This window comes from Neoarius graeffei, chromosome 28 (assembly GCF_027579695.1).
Source record: "Neoarius graeffei isolate fNeoGra1 chromosome 28, fNeoGra1.pri, whole genome shotgun sequence".
NCBI classification, from domain to species: Eukaryota; Metazoa; Chordata; class Actinopteri; order Siluriformes; family Ariidae; genus Neoarius; species Neoarius graeffei.
Window position 1 is genome coordinate 23,055,181 of NC_083596.1, and position 20,223 is coordinate 23,075,403.

General features: G+C 40.9%; 1 protein-coding gene across 1 annotated transcript in view; it reads right to left on the minus strand.

Annotated features, from left to right (window-relative positions):
- The window catches only part of ubash3ba (ubiquitin associated and SH3 domain containing Ba), a 145,582-nt gene extending 126,068 nt beyond the window's left edge, over positions 1-19,514 (minus strand). Inside the window, exon 1 of the mRNA XM_060913323.1 lies at positions 19,091-19,514. Within this exon, the coding sequence (XP_060769306.1) occupies positions 19,091-19,242 (152 nt within the window). The 5' untranslated portion in view covers positions 19,243-19,514. The remainder of the gene's footprint in view (positions 1-19,090) is intronic.
- Positions 19,515-20,223: the final 709 nt, after the last annotated feature.

A 20,223-nucleotide genomic window follows, 5' to 3' on the forward strand; every position in this document is an offset into this window, starting at 1 on the left:
CATTCAAGGACTCAAATCCATCCAATCACTCGAAAGCGTCGATACAGAACCCTGACTAGCCTTTCGAAATAGGATTAAAGCTCGCAGTGAGGCATCAGTTAAAGGGATAGTTGGGGATTTTTGACATGAATCTGTATGGCATCCCCATCAATAGTGTCGTGCAAACACACTGACTTACCCCTGACAGCATCCTGTGAGTCCAGTTCTTGTCCAGTTTTGGTCCAGACGAAAGTAGTCCGGCAAGTTTGTTGGGGTCACGAAAGTAAAATGTTTTTCGTCTCAAAACAGTACGTGTTCAAAAGAGTGATATTTGCATCACAAAACTGTTGCCAAATAAAAAGTCAGACCTCGAAATCGCTTGGCACTATTTTCTCTCCCTCGGCATCACTGCGCGCTGTCATGTTGACATCTGCGCAGGAATCAACACCTTTCCCATTGTTTGGCAGTGATTAGGAGTTCAGATCAGCGGCGCTAACAAGCTAATTTGAGAGCAAGAACAGCGACAAATTTATCACCTTCTATAACCTATACAATAATATATTTGTGAAAATGGTGCGCACTTGCGACTATCCAGGCTGTAGCAACAAAGATGTGGCTGAATCTCCGCACACATTTCACCGTCGTAGTCAGACATGTTGTCGCTAACTTTGCTAGCAGTAAACAATGTAGTGATGTGTCGGTCGCGAACGATCCGGTTCAGAGTTGGCTCTTTGAAGTGAACGACGGGAGCCGGCTCTTCGGTGGGAGCCGAGTTGGGGAGCCGAATTAGTTTTTTGTCCTTAGGTGCCTCAGAGAGAGAGAGAGAGGAGAGAGAGAGTTCAGCTCAGCTGAAGGATGATTGTCTATTTGACAACCATGATCATTGTTTTGTTGCCGTGAATTCCTAAAGCTCATGATATAAATTGTCGCTCATAAATTGACAGGTTCGGTCGGCAACCGCCTTGGCATGGCCAGATTAATCTGCGGTATACAACGAGACAGCAGTCATTATAACAGGAGCAGATTTGCTGTTCCAGCGGCTTCTCATTACTGGTGGAGCAGAGTGCGGCACTTTTTTCTCTTTTTACATGCGCTCAAGGTGCCGCATATTTTGTTGCACATTGTTCTGTGTTTGTTAAAATAATTTCCAACTTTGCTTCATAGTTTCTTAGGCCTGATTTATACTTCATAATTTATTTTGTGGCATTTTGTTCAAGGTCGAGTGTGAAATAAAGCCATAAAGGATAAACAGTTGATGTCTTCTGTGTATTTTATATTGGTAATATAACAGTTTTGCATTGTTTGTGAGAAAATAATTTATTAATTGGTAAGTAAGTTTTATTTCTATAGCTAGAACATTGTTACACTGCTATACTTTACAAAGCTTTACAATGGCTACAAAAACTAAAAAATAAAATGGAAAACATCCTATTGATAAAATATAAATAATGTAATTAATTAACTAGTTAATTGCAGCAATTAAATCAAAAATAAAATCTCAGGAGCCGTTTGGGAGCCGAAAGAGCCGGCTCCTTATAGTAAGAAGAGCCAAAAGAGCCGAAATTCCCATCACTAAAACAATGAATGAAACAGCCGTGGCTGTCACCTGGCAGCAGCGCGCAGTGATAAGAAGAGAGAGAAAATAGTGCCAAGCGATTTCAAGGTCTGACTTTTTATTTGGCAACGGTTTTGTGATGCAAATATATCACTTTTGAACACGTACTGTTTTGAGACGAAAAACGTTTTACTTTCGTGACCCCAACAAACTTGCCGGACTACTTTCGTCTGGACCAAAACTGGACAAGAACTGGACTCACAGGATGCTGTCAGGGGTAAGTCAGTGTGTTTGCACGACACTATTCATGGGGATGCCATACAGATTCATGTCAAAAATCCCAAACTATCCTTTTAACTAGCATTTGGAGAACTTCCACGCTACAATTCAATAAACCTACAGAGACATGAAGTTTCAACAGCTTACACGTTCCATATCGCAGTAGATCATAAGCAAAGAATGCACATAGCTGTGTGGGCGGAGTTTCAGCGTGGATGTTTATTAAACAAGACTTTCTCCCAGTTCTACTGTTGGTGTGATTCATAAGCCCCAAACTTGGTAATATTTGTAGTTTCTCTTCCACTATTTGCCTCAGGGAAATAATGAATCTCCTTCTGTGGTCTGGAAATGAATACTCCTGTAATAAAGTGTGAAGAACGGTGACTAATTTCACTAATTTGCCCTTTTATGGTAAATCCCCCCCAGAGGTTCTTAGGGTTTCGATCTGTATATGAACCATCGTATCAGTTCACAAATGTATCTGTATAGGAAAAATACAGCCAGATGATGATGATGATGATGATGATTATGATTATTATTATTATTAATAGGAATCACAGTGGTATAGTAGTTAGCACTGTCACCTCACAGCAAGAAGGTTCTGGGTTCAAGCCCAGCAGTTGACAGGGGCCTTTGTATAGAGTTTGCTTGTTCTCCCCGTGTCCACGTGGATTTCCTCCGGGTGCTCCGGTTTCCCCCCACAGTCCAAAGACATGCAGGTTAGGTTAACTGGTGACTCTAAATTGACCGTAGGCGTGAATGTGAATGGTTGTTTGTTTCTGTGTGTCAGCCCTGCAATGATCTGGCGACATGTCCAGGGTGTACCCCGCCTCTCGCCCATAGTCAGCTGGGATAGGCTCCAGCTTGCCTGCGACCCTGCACAGGATAAGCGCTTATGGATAATGGATGGATAATAATAATAATAAACAACTACTCTGTGCTTCCTGTCATTTCTGGAAAATGATATCCAGAACATCAGTGATGCAGTAGCTCACACAGCTGTACCATGAGAAACCAGACTCGTTTATAATTAGCCCAGTTCTTCATGAGAACAATTAGACCAAATTCCAAACAAAACAACCAGAATCAAAATCCATTGAAAACTCAGGGAGAAGTGATTTTTGTGAATTGCGGACGGACAGACGGATGACGGTCATTGCGTGATAGCAACAGCTCAGTCAACAGCTGGTGCGCTAATAATAATTAACTTAAGAAACTGAGTCCTACAGTACATGAGCTGGTAGCCAATGAGGCACGTAGCACCTAGTTGGTTATAAGACATGTACGGCAAGATTGAATGGAATACCTGTTTTATTCTATCCACATTCACTGGATTTTGAGAACACATCTGACAAAATCATTTCCGCTGATGTGGACTTCTTAAAAATCAACTGATGGCTGCACGAATTGTCTTTAGTGTTGGTATAGAATAGCTTTCGACATTTATTTAATTGTTCCTTGGACATTTTAGTTCTGTAATTTTCAAACTTCTTTGAGCTTTTGAACCAGTTATATCTAAAAAATAACCAACACTGAAAGATGAAGAATGTGAAATGACAGGAGCAATTTGTGAAAAATGCTACAATTCTTGAAAAATATTTACAAAAACTGATTTAAAAGAAAAAAAAAAAAAAGATACCATGAAATACCTTGATTCCATATTTTGTTGCTTTTTTTTTGTATTTTTGGGGTTTTGTTTTCGAGTTGAGTTTTTACTTCATCCTCGGTTGGTTCAGCAACACGCTCCGCCATTTTGTTTTTCTCTACTCACGGTATATGAGCTGATAGACTAGTAGTAGAGTAGCCAATCAGAGCATGCGATTGCTCATATCCAGTCAATGTGGCAAGATATATTATTTTTTATATAAGATACAAAACTCTCATATCGTTGCATTCATTGTCCATCGATAGAGGAAAAATCCACAGTTTGTATATTAATCTTTATAATTAACGTAGGCTCTACAAGGATATCTGAATTTTATTTTGAAACAAAACTTTGAAAAAAGTTGACACGCCCCCCCCCATTTAAGCTTATTTCTTGAGCTATCAGTTTTGTACATTACCCACAACTCCTTTCACTGTGCTTCATCTCTGCCTAAAGATCCCGATGCAGCAGCACTTTAATCTTTTATTCGGTATACTCTGTTTGAACAGATCAGCTTCCAAAGCTTTAACTTACATGTTAATACCATCAACATCACTGTCTTCTACTGTAACTCACTACAACAGATACATGCTGTAACTGCATTCTAGACCTTTGAGTCCAACATCAGGTTGGTTCAGTATGGTACCTGTACCTGGGATGGTAGAACGGTAACGGTACTAGTTCAGCATCAGTGCAATAAATGAGAGAGAGATATCATACAAATTGATGAAATTAATACAACCCCGATTCCAAAATAGTTGGGACAAAGTACAAATTGTAAATAAAAACGGAATGCAAATGATGTGAAGTTTCAAAATTCCATATTTTATTCAGAATGGAACATAGATGGCATATCAAATGTTTAAACTGAGAAAATGTATCATTTAAAGAGAAAAATTAGGTGATTTTAAATTTCATGACAACAACACATCTCAAAAAAGTTGGGACAAGGCCATGTTTACCACTGTGAGACATCCCCTTTTCTCTTTACAACAGTCTGTAAACGTCTGGGGACTGAGGAGACAAGTTGCTCAAGTTTAGGGATAGGAATGTTAACCAATTCTTGTCTAATGTAGGATTCTAGTTGCTCAACCGTCTTAGGTCTTTTTTTGTCGTATCTTCCGTTTTATGATGCACCAAATGTTTTCTATGGGTGAAAGATCTGGACTGCAGGCTGGCCAGTTCAGTACCCGGACCCTTCTTCTACGCAGCCATGATGCTGTAATTGATGCAGTATGTGGTTTGGCATTGTCATGTTGGAAAATGAAAGGTCTTCCCTGAAAGAGACGTTGTCTGGATGGGAGCATATGTTGCTCTAGAACCTGGATATCACATCACACACACACATCACATTATCTCTAGCCGCTTTATCCTTCTACAGGGTCGCAGGCAAGCTGGAGCCTATCCCAGCTGACTATGGGCGAAAGGCGGGGTACACCCTGGACAAGTCGCCAGGTCATCACAGGGCTGACACATAGACACAGACAACCATTCACACTCACATTCACACCTACGGTCAATTTAGAGTCACCAGTTAACCTAACCTGCATGTCTTTGGACTGTGGGGGAAACCGGAGCACCCGGAGGAAACCCACGCGGACACGGGGAGAACATGCAAACTCCGCACAGAAAGGCCCTCGCCGGCCCCGGGGCTCGAACCCAGGACCTTCTTGCTGTGAGGCGACAGCGCTAACCACTACACCACCGTGCCGCCCCGAACCTGGATATACCTTTCAGCATTGATGGGGTCTTTCCAGATGTGTAAGCTGCCCATGCCACACGCACTAATGCAACCCCGTACCATCAGAGATGCAGGCTTCTGAACTGAGCGCTGATAACAACTTGGGTCCTCCTTCTCCTCTTTAGCCCGAATGACACGGCGGCCCTGATTTCCATAAAGAACTTCAAATTTTGATTTGTCTGACCACAGAACAGTTTTCCACTTTGCCACAGTCCATTTTAAATGAGCCTTGGCCCAGAGAAGACGTCTGCGCTTCTGGATCATGTTTAGATACGGCTTCTTCTTTGAACTATAGAGTTTTAGCTGGCAACGGCGGATGGCACGGTGAATTGTGTTCACAGATAATGTTCTCTGGAAATATTCCTGAGCCCATTTTGTGATTTCCAATACAGAAGCATGCCTGTATGTGATGCAGTGCCGTCTAAGGGCCCGAAGATCACGGGCACCCAGTATGGTTTTCCGGCCTTGACCCTTACGCACAGAGATTCTTCCAGATTCTCTGAATCTTTTGATGATATTATGCACTGTAGATGATGATATGTTCAAACTCTTTGCAATTTTACACTGTCGAACTCCTTTCTGATATTGCTCCACTATTTGTCGGTGCAGAATTAGGGGGATTGGTGATCCTCTTCCCATCTTTACTTCTGAGAGCCGCTGCCACTCCAAGATGCTCTTTTTATACGCAGTCATGGTAATGACCTATTGCCAATTGACCTAATGAGTTGCAATTTGGTCCTCCAGCTGTTCCTTTTTTGTACCTTTAACTTTTCCAGCCTCTTATTGACCCTGTCCCAACTTTTTTGAGATGTGTTGCAGTCATGAAATTTCAAATGAGCCAATATTTGGCATGAAATTTCAAAATGTCTCACTTTCGACATTTGATATGTTGTCTATGTTCTATTGTGAATACAATATCAGTTTTTGAGATTTGTAAATTATTGCATTCCGTTTTTATTTACAATTTGTACTTTGTCCCAACTTTTTTGGAATCGGGGTTGTAAATATCAAAAGTTGTATTGTTTAAAAACACTGCATTAAATGAGTTAAAACACCGACGTCCTGCTTCTCTCTGTCTGTGAGTGACCGCTATAGATGACTTGCAACCACGTGATCAAAATGTGCTAAGTCATGAGCGTCCGCCATGATGGTGGATATACAAAGCAACTTGGATGGCAGCTGCTGAAAGCGCATCTGTAAACAATGCTGAAGTTTCTCAGTATCGTCATGATTTGAATGGTCGAGTGAAAATAGAGGTGTGGTTTTGACCCATATTATTTAAAAAAAAAAAAAGTCAGGCTTTTCTGAAGATAAAAGATGCTCCTACCGACCATCAAGTATGAATACAGGTCATTTCATCCAACGCCTTTTTCATACACACTATCAATTTTATATTTCAGGTATTTGTTTGAAAAAAGGAGGAATTCTCAACAGAATTTGACCGAAGCAAATGAGTGCCATAGTACATGCACTTCAACACTAAAGCGCGTACTAAGGGGGGTAACCACGTCAGCCCGTGCCACTTGCTGACCCTGGGATGAGTTTAACTCCCTTGTCATTGCAGGCTACTCACTTGCAGGTCTATGTTTCCGGCTGGATCATATTAAATCTTTCTGCACCGAGCAGTGCTCTCACGGGGGCTTCGTTCCCGAATCCCAGGCTGAGATGCAGTCCTACTGACCCAAGACCGTACTCTTTCCAAGGGGGAGACGCCTGTAAAATTTGGCTTTGTGGTGAGCTCCGTTGGCCAAGTTATTAATTTTTAAATCCAGCTGGAGCATGTTAAATGTTTAGGTGCGGAGCAGCGTTCTCGCAGGGCTTTCATTCACGAACACTGGAATACCTGAAATATAAAATAATTGATAGTGCATATGAAAAAGGCCTTGAACGAAATGTCTTAACTACTGGACGAAGTGTCCTGATCCCCTCGTCTCCTCTCTGCACTAAGCCTCAGAGTTTCTTCGCCCTCTTTCCAAATCATGGACAGAATTCTTAAAAAAAAAAATCAGAATGTGCCATGGTCACAAGTACTGTTGTGACCACAACCATATACAGCACAAAGATAGGGCATAGCTAAAAGAACGCTTAAAGCAGTGGAAAAACCAAGAGAGTTGCGCACGCGTGACTGTTTTGTATGAAATGTCCATTTGTATCCCCATCAGTATGGCCGACATCCGGGTTTCTATTTTGCTTTGATGTCACTTGCAAGTCAAGGATAGAAAGAAGGCTTGATAACCAGGCTAATTTTATAAACATCTGACCAACGGTATTTCTCCAGCCGCGTTATTCTTTCATTCATGAATTCATTAAGGAGTAGACTGCTAAATAGGCTAGGGCTACGTTCACACCAATACGTTTTAGTTTTAAAATGAAAACGATCTCCATCCAGATGAGCGTTTTAGCGCTGTATCGGAAATAATCACCATCTGTACTAACACACATCACATGACCATTCACGTACACAGGGCATACGCATGCCAGTATAGACCCCTTCGCAGTAAACGTCATTTATACGTAAGTGGAAATTGCGCGTGCAGCCTGGACCCAAAAAAGACTCAGAAATGCCTAGTTGTTGTGTTGTCGGGTGTCAGAATCGTAGCAGTGATGGGGTTAAAATGTACAGAATTCCAGCAGGATCTCACCCATTCCAAAAAAAAAACGCCGACGTCTAGGACTACAAGCCATCAAACGTGTAGACTGGGATGAAAACACCATCAAAAATGCGCGGGTTTGCAGCGCCCACTTCATCACAGGTAAGATCAGGCTATTTATTAAATCTTTCTTTTTTATTCTTTCTAGTCTTCGTTTATTGATGTAGCAAAATACTTTGGTAACGTTTGTCTGATTAGCTGGGTCATAGTTACACAATGTAATGAATATTGTTAGCATGTTAACTTAGCTTTGCATGCAATTTTGTTTGTAGGAGAGGTCTCGCTTGACTCAAGCAGTCCAGATTTTGTGCCATCATTATTTGTGTATGCCAAATCACAATTTTAAAGCAAGGATGGAAAGGTGAAATTGTGTGCCCTCACTCTAAATGCCAACTTACGTTGACTGCTCTAACCTAGCTCCCGCCCCGTTCAGTTTCATTTCTGGTCTCTGCCTCTCGCTTTTTACGCAGCTCTGATTTCTCTTAGCTGCACTCTTTACACTATCATTCCTTTCATGCCATTACCTCCTGCAAATTGCTGTTTAGTGTTGGTATTTGCTGTTGTAGCTAAAGCCACATTGCCATCACACCACTGGCATAATTTGATTAAAACAAAATGAATATGAATGTCCCATTGTTAATCAAGTTGTACATGCCCGCACATAACATAATCATATGCGTCTAAAGACTTGTAGGCACGAATTTTTTGTGGGTCTACACTGAAGTCTTGTCAATAAGGTACGAGTATATATCTGGCCATTGTATACCAGGGAACTTACTAACATCGTCCGTCCACTCTTTAATTAAATACGGATCCGGTAGGCGATGCCCACTTGTTAGAGTTAACTTATTTATGTAGCATTCTCGATCTTGTAACAACAATTGTTTTGCATAATCTGACAGCTCATAATGCCGGTCTATGGGCAGCGCCATTGTTTGAGTCCAGGCTGCGCGCGCATCCTGGCAACGGTCGGTTTGTTTACAAACATGCGAAGGGGTCTATAAACAGTTCATGCCTTTTGTTTTCTTCTGGAACAGGGTCACGTGAGGAATCAGGGAAGGATACACCGTGACCCAATCAGGAGGCAAATGTGGGCATCTGTTTTTGGGGCTCAGAAACTCCGGAGTAGTGTGGACGCCAAGCGTAAACATAGCAAAAGTGATGCGTTTTAAAACTAAAACGTATGAATGCGGACGTAGCCGAAGAAGACAAACAGCAGCCTGAGCGCATCATCACAGTCGCCGGCTGCCAGTTCACTCCGTGAAAGCAAAGTTTAAAAATGACTTCAGTTCTCCTTTTAAAAAAAAAAAAAAGTGTGCGTGCATGTGTGCGTGTGAAATGTCAAAAGGCACAACTCCTGTAGTCATTTAAAGGTCTCACTGCATTGTTTTTTCATTAATTGTGCAGTGGTCTCTAGTATGAATGAATGCCCTGTGAGCCGGTTTTGGTGAAAAAAATGCTGTGGTTCTCCTGTTTCAGGCTGTTCTAGTTTGGTGGAGGAGTGGGTGGCGGGAGAACGACAGGATTTCAGCTCTTACTCATTAATATTCATGACATGTAAATGTGTTACCTCTGATTGGCTAACAGCAATCAGTAAACGTGTTACCTCTGATTGGCTAACAGCAATCAGTAAACGTGTTACCTCTGATTGGCTAACAGCAATCAGTAAACGTGTTACCTCTGATTGGCTAACAGCACTGTGACGCTACCTCCAGTGGGTCAGAACAAGCGGATGTGGGTGTCTTTGTGAAAACTGTTTTGATTGGCTATTACGGTCTCAACATCGATGTTTTGACCAATAACAATGTAGATAACACGAATTTTACATCACATTCAACGAGATTTAAACAAGACTAAAGATGGCGACTTACAAATAATGTGTAAACATCGTTGGAGTTAATAAAGTTTGAACAGCATGAAGGAACATACCCCAACCCCCCGAAATTAATTAAAAAAAATTCTCAACGGATTTAGCATAATATAAAAAGGTCATTTTTTACTCGGAAAAAGCGGAAATCCGCCGAAAAGCGGAAAACTCTCATCCCTGCCTAGCTTGTGACCAGGTCATGCATGCTAACGTGGAGAATATGAACATGCTATTTTGTAACAAAAGCCTTCGAACAAAAAGTTCATGTTTTACTTACAGCTTGTGAGCTGGTGGTCGATCATCTTGACGGTACAGATCCAGGGATTAAAAATAACCTCGAAGCAAAACCACTACTGAAAGCACCGAAGTTTGAAAAGTCACTGTGGTTGAAATGATCAGAACACAGTACTAACGCTGCATTATACTTCGCTGGTGGTGTTCCAAAGAGAAATTCCAACCATTTCTTCTTCAGCTCTTCTATCTTGGGCAAGAAATGCAACGTTGATGTGTTACTGCCACAAATAACACAGGCACGAACTTGTTCAGCCATGTTTTCAACTTGCTGTCAGGTCCTCTTCGTTAGCTACTGACGAGATGGGCTCTGCTATCTCTCCTTGCGCTTAAATCCAAACTTCCTTCCCGTGGGCGGTCGCAAGCCAAGGTGGGCGAGGCCATGAATACTAATTTTCGAAGTGACGCAAGTTCGTAGGGCTTTTTCAGATCCGCTCGTTTTTCCGACTATTTTCTTTCATAAGCTAATACAGGGAATGGGAGCAGAATTACATTTTCATATGCAGCATGCATATGCAACTCGGCGTGAACTATGGTATTTCAAAAAGAGCCAGTATTAAACGTTTTTGGTGGAAGGGCACCTTTAACATAACTGTCAGGTTTCGTGAAAAAACTCCTAATCGTTTTTGTGGCTACTGCCTCATAAGCGTAGCGAGGCAGTAGCCACCGTGTCGTAAGAACGTGTGTAATAATAGTGCACTGCACAAGCGCATGTGTGTTACAATCACCAGAACAGTAAATCATGACCTCACGAGAAACCTCGTTATAACTTCATAGAATCAGAAGATAAATCGGCAGATAAAAAGATAAACGAAATTCACCTCGCAGTTCGCCAAGGCTACTGATTCGATATCAAGAAAGTAGTGCTTATTTTAAGAAAATTTACATTTTGATTATCACAGCCTGGGTTTGGTCCTTCTGAAAAGGTCAAATGAAAGGTGTTGTAAGATTTTTTTTTTTAGCATTTTGGTAGATATATTGAGAAGCCGATATCAAACTTCTGCTATTCGCTTTCTTTTTTTTTTTTTAATTTGAGAGAGTCTTTACACTACACTTATAAAACAAAATGTGCTCATTAGTACGAAATAATGCTTCTAAGACAATTCATGAACAAGTGCTTTCTTACCATTTTGAAAAGAGATCTAGTTCACAGCACTGTATTTTGAACAAAACACAGTAAACAAAATTGGGAACCAAAACACTCCAAGCCCCGACGCTGCTCACAGCTCGGTGATGCTTGCAAGAGACGAGGCGAGTAGAATTGATCACATATATATACACGCTATATTTACTGGATGGACATGGGATCAGAAAACTATTTTATTTATAAGCAGTAGCCACGTGGACCCATAGGGTACCTATTTTTGAGTTATGCGCCGAAAACTAAAATGTTTACATACGGACAGACAGAGCGATAGCCATATCCCCCCTGCATTATATGCCGGGGGGATAAAAAGTAGTGAAATGAAGGAGAACTGAAGTCATTTTTAAACTTGCTTTAGTTCTTAAGGTGTTATTCAGTTACGTTTTCGGTTTTAGTAACCTTATATCGTGACTAATCGCAATTAAATATTATACTTATCGGCCTATTCGGTTTTTAGCCGTGTTGAATTTAGTTCGTTTGGTCGACGGCAGGCGTCGCTTATCCGCGCGATCTTCACGAGACTTGTGCGAGACTTTGAAACGTGAAGTGTCAGCCAGGTGTCAGTGCCGCCATTTTGAAAACTGTTTTCCAAACGAAATATTGCACAAAAACGAGTTTAAATGGCGATTACTGCCTACTTTTTTGTTTTGCTATCAAAACAAACTTCCGGCTTGATTACGTCAGCATTCGAAAGAGGGCGTGCAAGTCTTTTGACAACGTTGGCAGATGTTGGTCACTTTGATTTCCGCTGTACGTTTTACTTCCGTCCTACGATGTCTCGCACAGGTCTCAACGAATCTCGTTTACGGCCATTGCTTTGACATACGGACTGATATATTACAGAGCATATTTCAAACACTCATAACTTGCTATAGCAGTGACAAAATAGCAATCAAAAATGCATTCTGATATTTTATAAAATGAAATAAATAGAATTTTGATTTAAAAAAAAAAAAACCTGCCTTCAGTTCCCCTTTAACTACCAAAATGTGTGAAATGATCAGGTTTCTCCAGAAAATCTGAAGTAGCCGGCTTTTTAAAAAAAAAAAAAAAAAAGTAGGTGGATTAGGAATTTGTAGCGACAAAGCCACCATGGCACGGCAAAGGCACACTATTAATGCTAGAGGGGTCTGGGGCCATGCCCCACCCCACCCAGAAAATTTTTTAAATTGACATGCCTTCTGGTGCATTCTCGATTAATAAATTACTAACCATTTCCCTGTAAAATACGTATGAAATTTCCCTTCAGATGTGTGCGAGTGCTTGGCTTTCTCAGTTACCCTCTCTAGTACGCTGCCTGGCTCTGTAACATAACTACATACGCTACGGCGTGGTCACATGGTCCGGCTCACCCAATCAGAGCACGAGAATCGATCAACAAACATGGCGTCACTTCCAGTCACGCTAGACCCAAATCAAAGACAATTTTGTGGTGGAACAATTGGATTTGCAGCAAATTATGGGCAGCAGAGACGATATTTAAAAAAAAAAAAAAAAACGCTTGAACATCGAAAAGCAAGGGGTTGGGGGTTTTTTTGGGATCGAGTAGCCAACGCAGACCGTCTGTGTAGGCGGAGAAAAACACTGGTCGCCGGCACTTATGGACATCTTTGAATGAGGATACTGTTCCATTTCAAAATGGAAATTTTATCAGTAACTGGAGAAACCAGAGTCCAGCAGTTGCTGTGCCTAGTAGTTCTCCGTTGGCTCTCATTAGTATTACTGAAAAACGGTAAGTGAGAATAGTTCACAACAACAGGACATCAGCGTGACTATACGGCCAAAGGTTTGTAGACACCCGACCGTCACACCCATCTGTGTTTGTTGCCACACGATTGTATAGAAAGTCTTTGTATGCTGTAGCGTGATAACTTCCCTTTTCACTGTAACCAAAAGGCCCAAACCTACACCACCATGACAAATCCCCTGTGCACAAAGCACGCTCCATGAAGAACTCAGGCAGCAAAACTGCAGCCGTTAGCCGAACACCTCAAACTGACTTTACTCATGAATCGTTTGATGGAATAATCTCGAATGGTGAGTCGGTATCTGGATTCATATTCACCAAGCAAACACTTAAACTGCACTCGAGTGAAACAGACCTACAGATGCATCACTAGACCTACTTTCCCCTCCTCCTCCTCCATTGCCAGCTGCTAATGCACTTCATCTTCAGCGGAGTAATGACACGGATATGGAACGGGCTGCTTCCGTTATCCGCGAGCCGTAAAAATGGACGCGTGATTATAGACGAGTTGACCATGTTTCACAATTAAGAATTTACACACCTCGATTAACTCCCAAAGGAGTGTCGAGCACCGAGACAGAACAAAAACGCACCCCGACTCAGGGGAAGGAGTTTAACACTATAGCCTCAGCTCATTATTTATTTAGCTGCTTATATTAAAAGCAGACGATTCAGTCCGTACAATAAATTACAGGCTTGGAGTACTCGAGTCTGACTCGTGCCCTAATTTTAAGGACTCTGACTTTTTCTTTATTTTTTTGCAACATGCCATAGTAATTTGACATAAAACATCTACATTAATTTTTTTATACTAATTTCTTGCAAGAGAATGTACATTCACCTGTTCATACGTCATGTTCAGGAACAAACTAACGTTAATGGCGCTAAAATGCCTGGAAAGAAGCGCCTAGGATTGTCCGCTTTGCTTATACAGACTTCTCACGCAGTGGGGAAAAAAATGCACTGCTGTGTGTTCCGTATGTAGAAGAACTATCAAGAAGACGACGGGGACAACCTCGAACTTCAATCGTCATTTGGTAAGACTCCACCCGGAGAAGTGTTGTGTTCATTGCGCCGTTGATAGCAGGGCTTGCTGACTGATGAACTAGCTAGTGTTAACCTTCTCTCAGGTTATTTGCCCTGTTGATAGTGGGCGGGGCTTGCTGAGCCATGAATAAGCTTTTTATCTGTAGCCTATTAAAGGGCATATACTGGACCAATTTCGTTTTTTTTTTTTTTTAAATATGAAAGAATGTCCCTTTACACACTCATCCAGGAGGGTAATTTTGCACAAGGCCATCTGTCTACAGCAGAAAAAAATAAAATAACAAACGCGTCTGGAAAAATCCCAAGAGAGTCTGGAGCCAGATTCGTGACGTCACCTGCGGAAGCGCCAGCAGGCTGCGCGAGCTTTGCACGGTTTCAGTGCACAGCCTGTGTAGACCAAGCGCTCCCATTTCTCTCTCATTGTCCGGTCTTTTGGGAAACGATGAGTACTAATCCCATCAAGATTGGTGTTGCTACACCCTCCTACGATACATCTGTTAACCATTTTAATAATTACGCGATAACGTTGAAGAAATTTGCAGGAAACCACCAGGTCGTTTTCTCAAACAAACCAGCGCTGACGTAGGATTCAGAGGGCGGAGTCCCGCACGCCACGTCACGAAAATCAGTGTTTCCCGGGAAATCCAAATGCCAAGTTTTTTCAGAGGCGGACCAATTCGCCTCAAATGGCTTGATTTCAACTGAATTTTTCTGGTATTGCGCAAGGTAAAAAAATTGCACAAAATGTGACAGATATTTGACCAAAGTTTAACATAAAATAGGAGAATTACATTGATCTCGTTCCTGAATTTACCCGTGATATGCACTTTAACTAAAACGGGGCAGTAGCATTAGTCCAACACAGCAGCAGAGACGTTTTCACATAAAGGCAGCAACAGCCACCGTCAAATGGTGTGGTTGGAGTCTTGTTCTCGGAATCGAAATTTTCTTTAAATGACTCAGACTTGAACACTGGGGACTCGAGACTGGACTCAGACTCAAGGTTTCGTGACTCAAATAACACTGATAAATTATACTCAAATTACACTTAAACGGTCCTTTAAAAGAGCTTTAAAAAGGTAAACTCCAGCCGTACACTTTCATAATCTGGGCTCAAAAAGAAAAAAGAAAAAAAAGGGAAAAAAAAAAAAATTATCCCTACTCTAATCCTGGTTATAATAACTTGAAAATTTTTAAGGCTTTATTATTCAGCCTCATATTCTGTTCTTCCATGCAGCTTCAGTTATTTCATTTTTGTCCATTATATATAAGTCTTATCAGGAACCTTACAATTTTTCTTCATTTGACAATTAAATAAGCGAATAAGCTTGAGCTTAGTGCTCATCCCCTGCCTTTTTTTTTTTTTTAACCCTCTTTCAGTTGCTTTTAAATTTTACTGCAGATCGCATCTTTTGTTTTGGATCACACTGCGAAAGGTTCTCTTTTACACTATCTCGGGTTTAAATCGAGCCCAAACATACCCGATACAGTTTGCCAGCTCATAAACAACTAATAATCATAATAATAAAAAGGTATAAGGTGTAGTTTCAGCAATTAATAATGTCCAAAGCACAGCCTTGGTGTGGACGATCAGGTCTGTCAATCAACTACTATAAACTTCTGTGATCATTATCATCATCTAGTTAATCCTAAACGGTCAGTCACTTGAATAGGGTTTAAAATTACATCAAAAACACACTAATATGCAAGACTGTACAAAAGTTTTAGCCCCCTCCCTCAAGAACAAGCTTCATTACAGACTTCTTTTATGACGGTGTTCGAGTCATTGAGATTTCCAGACAAGTTTTCCAGCCCAAACTTAAATGTCATGTATGTCAGGAAAGAAATCATCATATTACATAAGAAACTAAAAACAAAGGCCGCGTGCAAGTCAGAGTGTCCAGAAGAACTGAGGCTGGTTCTGCGAGATGCTTAGTAAAAACTACAGCTCGTTTCCTTCTAAATCTTCACACATTATAGCTGCGATTACCATTTTGTTTTATTTATTCATTTAATGTCGAAACATTTCTTTTCATTATTTTTGAAGGGTTTTTCCCCTCTCTCTCTACAGCATTTCTTTGCATGTACTGAAGACTTTTGGATAGTGACCGGACGTCTTTTGTTGTTCAGGTTAGAAGCTTAATATCTATCCATTTGTCCATCCATTAATCATCTGTACAGGGTCGCAGGCAAGCTGGAGCCCATCCCAGCTGACTATGGGCGAGAAGCGAGGTACACCCTGGACAAGTCGCCAGGTTATCGCAGGGCTGACACCCTAGACACACATTCACACCTACGGTCAATTTAGAGCTGTCAATTTAGAGCCTAACCTGCATGTCTTTGGACTGTCAGGGAAACTGGAGCACACGGAGGAGAGAACAGGACCACGGTCGCCTCACAGCAAGAAGGTTCCGGGTTTGAGCCCCGTGGCCGGCGAGGGGCTTTCTGTGTTTTGTGTTTCCTCCGGGTGCTCCGGTTTCCCCCACAGTCCAAAGACATGCGGTTAGGTTAATGTGGGATGGCCTTGGGCTGAAGTGCCCTAATGTGGCTGCCCACTGCTCTGAGTGTGTGTGTGTGTGCGCGTGTGTGTGTGCACACGTGTGTGTTCATTGTTTCAGATGGGTTAAATGCAGAGGATAAATTCCACTGTGCTTGAAGTGTGCATGTGACAAAGGTTTCTTCTTCTTAAAAATTTAGAGTCGCCAGTTAACCTAACCTGCATGTCTTTGGACTGTAGAGGAAACCCACAGGGAGAACATGCAAACTCCGCACACAAAGGCCCTCGCCAGCCACAGGGCTCGAACCCGGACCTTCTTACTGTGAGGCAACAGCGCTAACCACTACACCACCATGAAAAGGTTATTTGATACAAAATTAAGTCTGGTTTTATGGATGAAATAATCAGTTTAAAAAAAAAAAAAAAAAACTCCAGTAAATATTAAGCTGTGTGAGAGTAGAATTTGATTGGGTTTCATTTTTAACATGTTGGATTTTGTTCACATCAGTGTAGCCCGAGATATTTTATTTATTTATTTATATATATATATATATATATATATATATATATATATATATATATATATATATATATATATTTTTTTTTTTTTTTTTTTTTTTTTTTTAAATGTGAAAAGGGTTGTTTTACAATCAGGGTACAAAGTTTGTGTCACAGGGGTCCAAAATTCAAATTGATTCAAACTGGTTCTTGTACCAGTTTTTAAGTGAAGGACAAGTTAAAGAACAGATTTCAGGTAATTTTTTGACATGTGTGTATGGTAGTTTTGTGTAATCTGCTATAAGATGCGAGAAACAAATGAAGTGATTCTCGGAGAGGACTTTTTTTTTTGACAATTCAGAATCCACTACTTCCATAGTGCTTTTAAATAAAAGGCTGTAAGCTTTGTGTGTTAGTTGTCTCTAATATTTATGTCCCAATATCTTGACCACATTTTAGGATGAAAATAATCATGTTATTTTATATTGAAAAATTAGCTGTCTCAGAGAGGACATTTTTTTGACACAATTACATACTAATTCGATCAAAATAGTCTGAAAACTTACTGGCATTCAACATTAAAACTTAACTATGTTTCCAATGATATGGAACCAAATATTTGTTTTATGGTCTAAAGAATGATTTAAGAAAGTGCATCCCTTTTAGAGCTACCGGTGGTTAAAAAAAAAAAAAAAAGGCACTTTTTCTAAATGACACGAGTAATTTTGCTAAATATGACATATATTGCCATACATCCACCAAAAATAACGTTATCACCAATTTTTTTTTTTTTTTGCATGGTAAATAGAGCTATCACAGGGCTACAATAAACAACCAAGTTTATTTCGTCAAGCCTTTTGATATTGAAGATAATAAGTGTTAAATGGGTTCTCACACGAACAAAACGAACAGAGCACATTACTCCAATTCTAAGGTCCCTTCACTGGCTTCCAGTAAGCTACAGAATTGACTTTAAAGCATTGCTGCTGGTGTACAAATCTCTAAGGGCCCATTTACCTCTCTGATATGTTGCTTCGGCCTAACCCAATCAGATCTACCAGATCGCAGCAGAAAAATTTACTGTTAAAACCTGTTGTTAAAACAAAAAGTGTGGTGAAGCAGCTTTTAGCTACTATGCAGTACAGCTATGGAACCAACTCCCAGAGGACATCAAAAATGCTCCTGCTGTTGGCAGCTTCAAATCTAGATTAAAGACCAAGCTGTTTTCAGATGCTTTCTGCTAAATTATTAATATTGTCATCTCTACACGTTTTAAACTCTTGACTTTTACAGTCTCTGCATGTTTTAAATTTTACTTAACTTTTATTCTATTTTATTCTGCTGGGTTTTTTTTTTAAATTGAACTTTTATTTCATTTTATTTCTACTATTGTTTAATTCTTATTATTTTTCTTCCCCATTTATTTCATGTAATTTTATTTTCTATTGCTTACTGTTTTGCTTTTTCTTCTGTAAAGCACATTGAACCGCCACTGCGTATGAAATGTGCTATATAAATAAACTTGCCTTGCCTTGAATGTGATTTTTAGCGTGCGTACCCTGATTGTAAAACAACCCAAAAAGAGTGACGTAATAATAATAATAATAATAAAGTTTGCTCCTGGTGCTGTGAATAAATCTGCCCTTTTAATATGTTTGTAAATTGTTATTCAATTTCTGTGATAACAATTGTGATATATAAAATGTGATAGTTATATTTCTTAAATTTATTTATTAATAATATTATTAATGTTATTCTTATACACTTTGTTTACTTATACATTTTTGTAATTTTTGTCCTCTATCATATTGTCACCATTTTGTAATTTTTTATGAGGACCACAATGGAAATAAGTCATTTTATTAGACTTTTTCGTGTCATCCTCGGTTTTTTTACGTGTCTTTACAATAATTAAATGTGTACTTTATTGTAAATGTCCATGTGGAAAACCTAAATAAAATCAAATAAAATCAAAATGGTGATAAAGGAATGAATAATTGATTGTAAGTTGCACTTGGGGGGAAGAAGAAGAAGGAGGAGGAGGAGGAGGAGGAGGAGAAGTGACCACAGGACCCTCCAGACAGTCTGGGCTTGGTATGAGGTCGATGCCCAAGCCAGATGTGCGACAGAGGAGTGACAGGTTACTCACGCGCGGCTCTTGGGGAAGCCCATGCTGAGCAGCACATCCAGGCACGAGCCGTGTTTCAGGGTCCCTGCGCGGTTCTGCCGCTGCCTGCGTGGAGTCACTTTGGCGTAAAGCTGCTCCTCTTTCCCTGCCATGACTCCGGATACGCTGGACATTCAGATCAGGATCACAACAACAACAACAACAACAAGAGCCAAGTGTGCATGAGTCGAGGATGGAGAAAGTGCGCGTGCTGGAGAGACGAGGCTTTATGCACGAGCGCGTCTGGCTTCCTGATGATGATGATGATGATGATGGAGCTCAAGCCATCACTGCAAAACCTAAACCCAAACCAAAGCGCATGAATCCGGGCTCGGAAGTCACTTTTGCATCAGTTATATGATCCAGGCGATTTTGCGTCGCAGTCGAGAATCCAACCGCGATCATTTCCAACGCTTCCTCTTCGCGATGACTTATTTATGAATGGGCGTTAAAGTGAAGGCGGAGTCAGCCTATCATCACGCTGTTCCGCGTGGCCCTGTCTGCTGATAGGTTGCTTCTGTAAAAAGGCGGTACATGCCGCGAGCTTCCTGCTCATTGGCTGAAACCGCCTTCAATCAAACGCCATTTTTAAAGGCTTAGCTTAAAGCGCTCTAAACTGAATGATATGACTGTACTGTGATGAAACACATCAGTGCTGTTTTATTTCACAAAAACCGCCCCGAGCTCTGTATAAAATCTGGACCGCTCATAGGCTCGTCAGAGTGAAGCTAGCTGGCCGCCATCTTACCACTCACATCGTGTGTGTTAAAGCGTAGTATCCGATCACATTTGCAGCAAGAAAAGGATTTCCCTTTCTTTTCATTACCTCCTCTTATTTTCTCAGCTTCACTTTTCCAGTTCAGTCTCATCATTTTATGAACAGCCCTTTTAGTGGTGTAGTGGTTAGCACTGTCGCCTCACAGCAAGAAGGTCCGGGTTCGATCCCCGTGGCCGGCAAGGGCCTTTCTGTGTGGGGTTTGCATGTTCTCCCCGTGTCCGCGTGGGTTTCCTCCGGGTGCTCCGGTTTCCCCCACAGTCCAAAGACATGCAGGTTAGGTTAACTGGTGGCTCTAAATTGACCGTAGGTGTGAATGTGAGTATGAATGGTTGTCTGT